A 12,065-nucleotide genomic window follows, 5' to 3' on the forward strand; every position below is an offset into this window, starting at 1 on the left:
CAGAGGCTATGCCAATTTAGCATAGAAACAGCAAGTATTTACTTGGCAGACATAAACAGACCAGAAATTGCAGTGCTGTCAGCGTCTATGGTTCTCAATACTGTGAGTATTCATCAAATCCCCAAGATATCCATGGCAGCAGAAGAGAATGAGAATGCTCGCATAGAGTTAATTCAGCATTTACAACAATTGTACTCTGACAGGTTTGATGCCATATGAAAGTTCAAGGTTGATGCCATATTGGATCTCAGAGAATATGCAGTTCTGTCACTTGGCCATTAAGCACAGTGTCCACATGCAGACAAAGTTTAAGTGTGAGGTGAATGATGTGGAAGGCAATGGCACTACCAGATGGCATCACTACATAGACCTCAGATACACAAAGCAAGTTGCCAACTATGAACAATGATGCAGATGTTCCATTGGATCTAATGGATTTGAAAGGTGCGTTCAAAATTGATCTATTGCACTGTGGTCTATTGACTGTGACAAACTTCAATCAGAAACTGTAACAACCTACAACAAAAGGCACTGTGGAAAGGTATTATTGAGGTGTGGCCTGATGTGATAGAAGAGGTGCCAGACACTGAGATGCTTTTGCCCTGCAGGGATGAACTTGGTATCTGAAGAAGGGGTTAGTTTTAAAGGAAAACTAAGTACCTGTGCTGTCCAGTCAGCCTTGGATGACTGGCATACACTATTATCTAAGACCAGGGATCAATGGTGATATTGAAAAGTTGGTGAGGGCGTGCAATCCATGCCAGAGCCACCAGCCATCATGATGCACAGAACACCAACGTCATCATGAAAATCTGTCAGCTTCATGATCTATTACTATAAATGAAAATAAATTGACCTTAGTCACGGATTTGTTTCTGCAAGGCCTGAGTTTTCCCATTCTGAGAAGGGTCGCTGGACCTGAAACGTTAACTCTCAATTCTCTTCACAGAAGCTGCCAGACTGACTGAATTTTTCCAGCAACTTCTGTTTTGTTTCTGAATTTTCTCCAAATTTGGCTAAGTATTAATTTCAAGGCTAATGCTTGACCACTCTCGATATTATGTGCTGCATCTTCCTTTTAATGATTCTCACCCACCCTATTCCCCTGAACGGCCTGCGATCTGCACTTCCTACTGACACATCCAGGACACTCACCACTTTTCTTGACTGAGAAAGGACATAACTGACCATATTTCTTCTTGACTGGGCTAATGATTGCATCTCCTAAACGTTCAGACCATTTGGTTGAAATGCATGCAGTATATTTGCCTAACCTGCTGGCACATGCTGTAGGTGTGACATTGACATTGAACCATACCATACATCAACATTTCCATCTTCTTGACTAGTTCGTGCTGGTAAATATGATAAGCTTACTGTCTATGTAAAAAGGTAAGGAAAGGCAGCAGTGCTGTGAACATCTGAGCAGCATAAACTGGCTGAGCACTAGGGAAAAAAAGCTAAGAGCCTCAAGATGCACCCTTTTCTGATGCATGAGATAAGTGTCGGTCTCAACACAAAATGGCCTGGCAACAGCTTCACAAAGTAAGGGCTCAGTGAGCTGTAGAGCGCAGTGCTAAACCACTGGACTGTGTTATTAGTGAGTCTGACATATGCCATGATGATATGGTGAGGCTAATGTTTTGCCGACACCTTTGTGGATGGTGGGTGCAGGTGGTCATTTCCTGTGGAGCATGCCCTGAGATGTTGGGAAATGCTGGCTAAGATGGAAGCCAGGAAAAAATGCTGGTATGTTGCTTTTAAACTAACAAGATGATATTTTTCTTCACTTTTTTAAGTTTCTGTACTTGTAAATTTTATAATCATTATCATTATTATTATTATCATTATCATTATGTCCACTTCTGGTCATCCACTTATTGGAAGGATACTATTAAGCTGGAGAGGATTGAGAAGAGATTTACTAGGATGTTGTCGGGTGTAGAAGGTTTGAGTCATGAAGAATGGCTGGATAGGCTTGGACTATTTTCACTGGAGGTTGAGAGGCAATCTTATAGAAATTTATAAAATAATAAGGGGTATAGGTAGAGTTAACAGTAGTTGTCTTTTCCCTCGGATGAGGGATTTCAAGCTGAGGGGGCACATTTTTAAGGTGAGAGGAGAAATATTTGAAAAAGACAAAAGAGACAGATTTCTTTACACCGAGGGTGGTTTGCGTGTGGAATGAACTTCCTGAGGAAGTGGTAGATGTGGGTACTGTTACAATTTTAAAAGACATTTGGATAAGTACTTGGATAAGAAAGGTTTGGTGGGTATGGGCCAGGAGCAGGCAGGTGGGATTAACTTGGTTTGGGATTATTTTCGGCATGGACTGGTTGGACCAAAAGGTATGTTTCTGTACTGTATGATTCTTGACTCCGTTATCTCTGTACTTAACAATTTACATCACTATCTCTATCTCTACATAAATATTGTTGCAATTACCCCATGTTTACATAATTTCACTTATAGATTACAAGATCTATTTTTGGGGATAAAGGGGCAGATGGTATCCTCACTTTAGGAGTGATATTCTTGTAAGAAGCTCAACATGCAGATAATCCAAGTAACTAGATGTCGTCATACAACCAGAGCATGCAGCCCTTATACACGGTAGCACCTTGGACAAACAATGTATCTTGAGATTACTCTGTTTGGTTTAGCTATAAATAAACCCACCAGAGATCTTCAAGTAAACCAAATCTATTTTGATTTTTTTTATAAAGCTTAGACACTAAAGGAACACTCATTATTCCACTTATTTTCTTTCTCCAATTCTCCTCTGTCCTCCTGTATTCAGTTTGGATCTCTTCTAAATCAAGTTTCTGACATGTACCATAAGTCATAATTCTAATTGACTTTAACCTCTAAATATTTAATTATCTAGGAAGCTCTCTTTTTGGATTTCATCACTTATGGTATCTAGACTATACACAAACCGTGACATTGAAGACCTCCCATGTTCTTTTTTTATTCACTCAATAATTGACACAATATCTGGGAAGGCAACACCTGATCTCCTTCCTGAATTGCACTGCAAAAATGGTAATGAACTGCCTTATTGCTCTTCCTTTTCAGAGGGCAGTGACAGTGAACTAAATTGATGCGATTCTGGCACCATATGTAGCCAAACAGGTTAAATTTCCTTTCTTCGTTAAAGCACATTTACAAAACATTTGGATTTTTACACCAAGGTGATGATTTCATAGTGTCCATTAATAACACCTTCTTAATTGCAAATGTATTTAATTAACTAAATTCAATTTGCAGTTTGCTATGTGGGTTCAAATACAATAATCTCAAGATTATTAAACCTAGACTCTGGATTACTAGTCCAGTAACATAAGTACTCTGCTACTTTATCTGCCATAACCACGCAACTAATACATGCCTATCAATTTTTATTCCAAACTACCTGAGCCAGATCCCTTTTGGACTTGCAGAAATTAGCCATCAACTGTTCTCTAATTAAGTACATTCAAAATTGAATGTTCCTTCTCCTTTTTCAGGACTATTCTAAACCTGAATTTGATTAGTTTTATCTAATTGCTTTCCCACTGAAACATACACTACTTCATTCCCAGATTTACATTTAGCGGTAGAGAGATAGTAGGAACTGCAGATGATGGAGAATCTGACATAACCAGGTGTAGAGCTGGATGAACACAGCAGGCCAAGCAGCATCAGAGGAGCAGGAAAGCTGACGTTTCGGGTCTAGACCCTTCTTCAGAAATGGGGGAGGGGAAGGGGATTCTGAAATAAATAGGGAGAGAGGGGGAGGCGGATAGAAGATGGATAAAGGAGAAGATAGGTGGAGAGGAGACAGACAGGTCAAAGAGGCGGGGGTGCAGCCAGTAAAGGTGAGTGTAGGTGGGGAGTTGGGGGGGGATAGGTCAGTCCAGAGAGGATGGACAGGTCAAGGGGTGAGGCTGGTAGGTAGGAGTTGAGGGTGGGGCTTGAGGTGGGAGGAGGGGATAGGTGCGAGGAAGGACAGGTTAGGGAGGCGGGGCCAAACTGGGCTGGTTTTGGGATGCGATCGGGGGAGGGGAGATTTTGAAGCTTGTGAAGTCCACATTGATACCATTGGACTGCAGGGTTCCCAAGCGGAATATGAGTTGTTGTTCCTGCAGCCTTTGGGTGGCATCATTGTGGCAATGCAGGAGGCCCAGGATGGACATGTCGTCTAAGGAGTGGGAGGGGGAGTTGAAATGGTTCGCGACTGGGAGGTGCAGTTGTTTGTTGGCGGTACTTTAGCAGTGCTTCCTTTTTGGCCTTCCACACGTTTATCTTCCAAGTATATTAAAGGAGAAATGAAGACCCCACTGTCATTATGCTAATACTCTTGCATCTTTCTGCAATTTACCAGAACATGTACTTGTTCCCACTATTTGATGGCCTTTTGGAGACATTCATCTTTCCTCTTCCTAATTTTAACGTAGTAGATTTTTTGAATCACTTATTCCCATGTGCTGCTGTCGTTAGTTAATATTGTCAATATCACGCCCTCATCCACCTTGTACTATTTTCCTTATCTTACAGAACATATTATAAACTAGGTATTTTAAGAGACCATTTATCCCCTTATTTGATTCAGGTTTTTATGGTTGACAGAGTTCTACAGTCCTTGTGACTGTCTGTGTCTACAGCTCATCAAGCCAATTTGTCACAAAGAAGAATAATCAAGATATATTTCAGTAGAAGTTACTTATTGAAACCCAACAGTTAGAATTAATACAGTTTTGCTGTACAAAAAAAAATTGATTTGCAGTTATTTGTTCAAGGGATAATTAGTTGGATAAACTGACAAAATGGTACTGTGCAAACAAAAATTAAATGACAGTAATTCCATTGAACTGAAAAATTGATTTCTCTAACTGAGTAAATATGTGTGAAAAGATTTGGTGCAAACAAATAAATTACTTCTAACCTAAGTTTCTTTTTCTCTGTGCATTTTAAGGTGTGGGTGTCACCATGGTCTTTGTGTCAGCATTTGTGGCCCTCTACTACAACTGCATCATCGGCTACATTTTGTACTATTTCATTGCTTCCTTCCAATATCCCTTGCCATGGTCAGGCTGCTTTGAATCGTGGGGTGCTGATGAAAGCTGCAACAATGAGTTAAAAGGTATTCTGATGACATATTTTTTGATTTGAATAAAATATTTGCTAATTGAATAGATGACCTTTTTCCCAGTTTGAGTGAAGAAAATGTAATAGTTCTAATGGCCATAATTGGTATAAGTAAACAAGAGCAAAGAACAGTACAGCATAGGAACAGGCCCTTCGGCACACCAAAACTGTGCCAACACATGATACCCTTTTAAACTAAAATCCTTTATGCATCTGCCCACATCCATGTCCCTCTGTTCCCCACCTATTCACGTATCTGTCAAGATATCCCTTAAACATTGCTTTTGCATCCACCTCCACCACCTCCTCTGGCAGTGCATTCCACGCACAAAGGGTACTTTGTTTACAAAAACTTGTCTCTCACATCTGTTTTAAATTTCCCCCTGTTTACCTTAAACCTATGTCCCCTACTAATTGACGTTTCGACCCTGGGTAGACTCAACTATCCATTGTATCCGTGCCTCTCATCATTTTGTAAACTTCTTTCGGTTGCCCCTCAGCCTTTGATGTTTAATTGAAAACAAACTAAGTTTGTCCAATCTCTCCTCGTAGTAAATACCTCCAAACCAGGCAATGTCCTGGTAAACCATTTCTGTACCCACTCCAAAACTTCCACATCTTCCTCGGAGTATGAAGACCAGAACTGAACGCAATATTGTAAATGTAACCTAACTAAAATTCAATACAGCTGAAATATAACTTTCCTGATTGGTGAAGATAAGCGTGCTATATGCTTTCTTGACCACCTTATCGACAGAATCCCTCCAGTGGGGAAACAGGCCATTTGGCCCATTGAGTCCACACTGACCTTCTGAAGAGCATCCCACACAGACCCACCGTATAACCCTGTATTTAATTGGCTAATCTGCCTAGCCTGCATGGTATAGGTGATTTAGCCTGGCCAATCCACCTAACCTGCACATCTTTGGATTGTGGGAAAAAACCAGGGCACCCACACAGACTTGGAGAGAATGTACAAATTCCACGCAGTCAGTTGAGGCTGGAATTGTACCTGGATCCCTAGTACAGTGAGGTAGCAGTGCTAACCACTGAGCCACCATGCCACCCTCATGTTGCTGTTTTCGGGGAACTGTGGACCTGTACACCTAGATTCCACTGATGTTATTACTACTAAGGGATCATAAACCATTTTGATTATTAATGTCAAAAGGAAACAAATTAATCCAATAAGTTTTGAATAGGAGCCTAAGTATTTTTTTCTGGAGAAATAAGGGCAGGTGAAATGAGTTGGAATTTGCAGATAAAATCTATGAATAATTAGCTTTTAGTTCTATGTACCTTTTTAATGATTCAATTTAAAAATAAAATGCAGGGTCATAGGGACCTCTCTGCAATATTTACAGTGAACTACGTGAAGAACTAACCTGAAATCTCTTTTAGCCTTTTATGCTTTGATATGTGCTTTATGGAATTAATTACAGTGATGCATTTGAAGGAGATTATGCTTAAATGCATTAATCGTATCAGTGGTAGAATTGCAGCATCTAATAAATGATTAATACATGGACACATAATTCCAAAAATCGTTTGATGTGATATTTATTTTCTTAACTGGATTTCATGGACCCAAATGTTTGCTCCACGCTATCTGCCAAACAAAGAGCATTTCTTGCCTTCCTGCATTAATAACTGTCTCAACTTTTGGAGAAATTACAGTCATGGCCTAAAGAGAAAGCTAATTGGAAAGAGGTTGAACAAAAGGAATTGCACATCTTATGTTGACTGTTCTACCAATACATCTGATGATCATGGGCATGTTAAACTAACATTTTGTTTTTGAAGAAACTGAATATATCTGGCAGCATCTGAGGAGAAAGAAACAGAGTTAACATTTTGAGACCGATACGATTTCTTCTCCAGCAACCCCAGTATTTTGCTTTTATTTCTTTGCGTTATCCAAAGTGAAACTTTTGTCTCTCAAGTGGACCCAGACAGGTACTTGAGAGGTACATCAGTAATAGTTAATGTTCTGTGTTTGCAAGACAATAGTCTGGTCAGAATGGAATCTTTATTGAAGTGCCTGTAAGGTGATTGCAGGATGTGTGTACTTCATAGTACAGGTCACAAAACAATGGCATTTTTACATATTTTCATTTCAATCTAAATGTTCCTCATTTTTATACAAAAAAGAATGCATTATCATGGACATTTTGATTTGGTCAATTTACCCAGGATAGATATGGCTGTTCTCATGCATTGACAGTTCATTATTCTCATCAGTCTCTGTATGTGCACTGCATACAAATTCTTTAAAACTTAATGATCTCTTAACAGTTTTGACTGTTCAGCTGTGTGATGTTTCTACCCTGGAAGACTGTTATTGCCATGTAATTTAATGTTGCATTGTATCTGTTATTGTTTAGTTTCTGTTGTTGGGTTGTTGTGGACCCTCTTGGTTTGATCTGTGGGTTGTACAGAATGGTGAGTTCATATTTTCCTGATTCAGCCACTTGCAGTTGAAGAACAGCTTCTTCAGTTGTGTATATACGCTGCAGTTGTGACAGTGTATCTGGACACTCACTCCTGTTCTGTATATTTGAAGTAAAAACTACTCCATGCAGGCTCTAATTGTTACTCTGGCTGACTTTTGTTGAAAGAATATAAGGTATTTTGTCTCTCTACCGGTCAACTCTGATATTCTTGTCGAATTATATTTGCTTTCTGTCCCATCACTCTCACCTGTTGCTACTTCTGTCTTCAGTCATGTTTTTTGCTTTTGGATGGGGTAGTTTAGATGTCATGTGGCAATAGTTTTTGTACTGGACTACTTTCCATGCCTTCGCTATCTATGTCTCTGCACTCGAAAATTGCCTTATGTACACCTGCACTGGATTTGCTTGACTTACTTGTGATTCGTTTGGTTATGTTCACTACTGCCTCAGTCTTTCCATTTGACTGGGGATATTGAGGAGATGGCGTGTGGTGTTCAATTTCCAAAATCTTTATGAAGCAGCCTAATTACTTACTTGTGAATTAAGGGTCATTGTTGCTCATCACAATGTTAGGAATGTCTGAAGTTTGTTTTCAGTCATTCCATAATCCCACTGGTGTTCATTGGAGTCAGTGCGTCCATCTCCCAATAGTGAGAATAGTAAACTACATCAACCAAATAATCAGACCTGTCAGTGTGAAGAGGTCTATTCATAGCTTCATCCATGGTCTGTCTCAGATATCATGTGTCATTAGCAGTTCTCTGGCTCGCGCAGCTTGATACTCATTACAAGCCCTGCACTGGCCAATGTGGTCCTTGATTTCATTCTTCATGTTTGGCTAGGAGAGCACATCATTTATCTTAGATTTGACTCAGTTCCTTGTGGCTTGAATGTATAGAGTTTACCATCACTACTTTCAGCTCCTTAGAGGCATTAATCCTATTTTCCTTGTACAATATGCCGCCTTGTGCTGACAATTTATCTTTTCACCCAATATGCTGTTCTGACAAAAGTGAGACTTCGATGCTTTTGTGCCATCCTTTCATCACTATTTCTTGCATCGCTTGTTGGGTAGTTCATTTGATTTGAGCAAACTGTTTATCTTTTGCATTCAATGTTTATCCTGGATTGACATCTTCCAGAGTATGATTAGCTGCTGCTTATTGTTAGATTTGGAAGATTTTGCACTCTGTTGTTGCACCCTCTACATTTGTCATTGGGAGTGCTGCTTTTGACAGTATGTCAGCAATGTACATCTCATTCCCTTGCTTGTGTGTCACATCCAGATGGTCTCCACAACTGGAGTAACATTCTTTAATGACTCATTAGAACAGATTGGCATTTGAGGAAAAGGCTTTGAGGTGGCTTGTGATCAGACTCCACTGTCACATTGTCTTTTCCAGGTAAGCATTGATGAAAATGTTCACAGGCACAGACAATGGCTAGGCACTCTTTTGCACCCTGGGTGTAGTTTAATCTTGTTTGTGTTAATGCTTTGGATGTAAATGCTGCATTAAGGTTGACTAAGGTAGGCAAAAAAGGACATTTGTACATGATTGCATGTCGATCCAAACAATTAATACAATGTAAGTGAGATGCCGAGAAGGTGGAGGTTAAATTGATACTATTTTCAATTGATTGGAATATTCTGAGAATTCATAGTGCATAAGGAAGGTTTGTTCTGCATAAGCTTATTTTCAACAGGCTCGTTGCAACTTAATACCTGGAAATGATAAGATCATTGGATTACACGTAGAAAAGCAGCACAGGAAACAGCAAATCTACAACATGACACATATTACAAATGTGGAAAATTTAATCTGTACACGTCTAGATACCCATATTTTTTATTCTAGTGGCAAAACAATCATGATATATAATAAGTTATCACCACTGATATCTTCCCTGATGGTGAAGGCCGGCATATCAATACACAAAACAAGTTTGAGATATTTGGAAAAACCAAAGAACTGTTTTAGCTTCTGATTTCCAGCATCTACAGAAGTTGCTGGAAAAGCTCGGCAGGTCTGGCAACATCTGTGGAGAGAAGATGTTGAAAATGGAAAATTGGACATACATTTTTTACTGATGATATCAGCCTTAATTCTATTAATATTCACATAATTTGAGTTGGAGGATCTTGTCTGTAATGCCATCTTAAGAGTCCTGAGCATATAATTCACATTGTTAATTCAATGCTGTACTGACAGCATGCTGCACTATTAGAGGTGCATCTTGCAGATGGGGTGTAAAACTAGGGTGCCTTTCTTCTTTGGAGAATATAAAATACTCCAATGTGGTATTCAAAGTTAGCTGAAGCACTAGTTGGGAATAAAGGGAGGGGAAGAATTAATTGATGGAAGCTTGAAAACATTAAACCTTATTTTAGCATTGGCTAATCTTCATATAAGTTAAGCAATTTATTAAGATAATTGGTAAAACAGAACTTGCGTATTGACAAAAGAAACACATTTTATCAAAGCGTTTCATTTTCTAATCATCAGGGCAATACACAAGAATACTGATAAAGGGTAATACCAATGTTCTATACTGTAAGAGAGGAGATTGCTGATTGGTTGCCAACTGGATCCTGATTGGTAGAGGTGCTGCCAAGTGAGTGCAGCAGATAATGATGATTGCCAGTTAAAAGCCAGGATTTATTTAACTTTCAAACCAGGAAGATTGATTTTGATTGGTTAGGGAATTTCTCAGAGAAATTAAGCAAATGGCTGTCAACTTTTAGTTGAGTTGAACCAAGCATTATATATGCACAAAGAGCAGGAAACCTGTAACAATATCTATAACTTCTGGTACACATGAATGTTTTTCCCTTTTAATGGTATTCTTGAGAATTCTTCTTAAGTTGAAAAGCTTGACAAAATATGGTTTTTTTAGCGATAATCAAGCTAAATTAAACATTTTAACTAATTATAACATAAAATAAAATTTATTTATCATACCTACTACAGATCTTCCCTGCAATTTTACACAGGCTAATGAAACTATTCAAGTACAACGTGGTGAAATTTGCACAAATGACACTCAAATCTACATAACTCAAAGCTCGAGTGAACAATACTGGGTGTAAGTAAAATGGCTCAGTACCTGCATTGAGAAATTTCATTTTTTTGCGACTTAAGAAAATTAATATGCTGTTTAATAATTTTTAAGGTTTCGTTTAAACAACTCTAACAAAATGACTTAATGTAATGAAACTTTAATTGCAAAAGTGGAGGCAACACCCTAGAGGTATTATCACAGGACTGTTAATCCAGAAGCTTGTGTAGTGCTTTGGGTACCCGGGTTTGAATCCCACCACAGTAGATGGTGGAATTAAGAGTCTAATGATGACCCTGAATGCATTATCGATTGTTTGAAAAATCCACCAGGTTCACTCCTGTCCTTTAGGGAAGGAAACTGCCATTCTCACATGGTCTATCCTACATTTGACTCCAGACTCACAGCAATGTAGTTGACTCTTAACTACCCTTTGGGCAATTAGAGATGGACAATAAATGCTAGTCTGAAGCGACACCCTCAGCCCATGAATGAATAAGAAATAATGTTAAAATAAAGAGTGGTTTTGAATAAATATTTTGAATAAAAAATTTTGTACTCATACAGCAAAACTTTTGCTGAGTGAAGTCCTGTTTGCCTGTCCATCTTTTGTGAACTTGCCTATTCATGCCAATGTTACTGTATACCATTTCATCTGTGAGTCCAGTCTTTGCTATCTGTGGTTTTAAAAAAGGAAAAACAGAAACATTCCTTTAAGTAGAAAGTATGCAGACTGTGCATGCATCACATTGTGCAAATTTGCATTCTATCTTTTGCAGATTAATTATTTGAGGTTTTTGAGAAATATAACCCCTATGAATGGTGCAACTTTACATTTCAAATTTTCATCTTGTTTTAAAGAAGTCTCATTATTAGTGCATTTGAAAATCAAAACAATAAAATGAACATGTGCTTCATTTCTTTATTTCTATGTCAATATATTGTATTGATAGAATAGTAAGGATTGGGTGATTTGGACAGAACTATGTTGCCCACCAATTTTACAGATGTAAATTAGCAAATTGATTGTGATTTCTACTGTTTAAAAATACTTGATAACTCTATCAAAAAATGCTCCTCTAAGAAACATTTTCAAAGTAATTCACCTGCTGCTTTCATGAGCATTATGAGAGAAAGTGCCAAACTTTAGACTAATTAAAACCTTTATAAGGAATTAAACCAAAATTTGCTAGGAATCTGTTTGTTTGGTGAGTAATTTATGAGATTTTTAGATCGGAAAGAGGAAGGAGGGGTTTGAGTGATGATAGTATTATATTCAGGCATGTTTTATAGAAGTAACAATATTAATGTGTTAAATGTAAGGTTTTCTTTAAATAACAAGAATCAAACTTATGCTAATTTTACAACAATTACATTACATTCAAGGGGAAATGTTGACATAGTTGAAATAGCACTGGACTAGTA

The 12,065-nt window shown here is 38.3% G+C and overlaps 1 protein-coding gene across 1 annotated transcript in view; it reads left to right on the forward strand.

Annotated features, from left to right (window-relative positions):
- The first annotated feature begins 398 nt into the window (after window positions 1-398).
- Window positions 399-12,065, forward strand: part of LOC109919927 (sodium- and chloride-dependent neutral and basic amino acid transporter B(0+)-like) — a 42,502-nt gene continuing 30,835 nt past the window's right edge. The window contains exons 1-3 of the mRNA XM_020519962.2: window positions 399-444; window positions 4,958-5,125; window positions 10,553-10,667. Coding sequence (XP_020375551.2) covers window positions 399-444; window positions 4,958-5,125; window positions 10,553-10,667 — 329 coding nt within the window. The remainder of the gene's footprint in view (window positions 445-4,957; window positions 5,126-10,552; window positions 10,668-12,065) is intronic.

This window comes from Rhincodon typus, chromosome 19 (assembly GCF_021869965.1).
Source record: "Rhincodon typus isolate 14 chromosome 19, sRhiTyp1.1, whole genome shotgun sequence".
NCBI lineage: Eukaryota > Metazoa > Chordata > Chondrichthyes > Orectolobiformes > Rhincodontidae > Rhincodon > Rhincodon typus.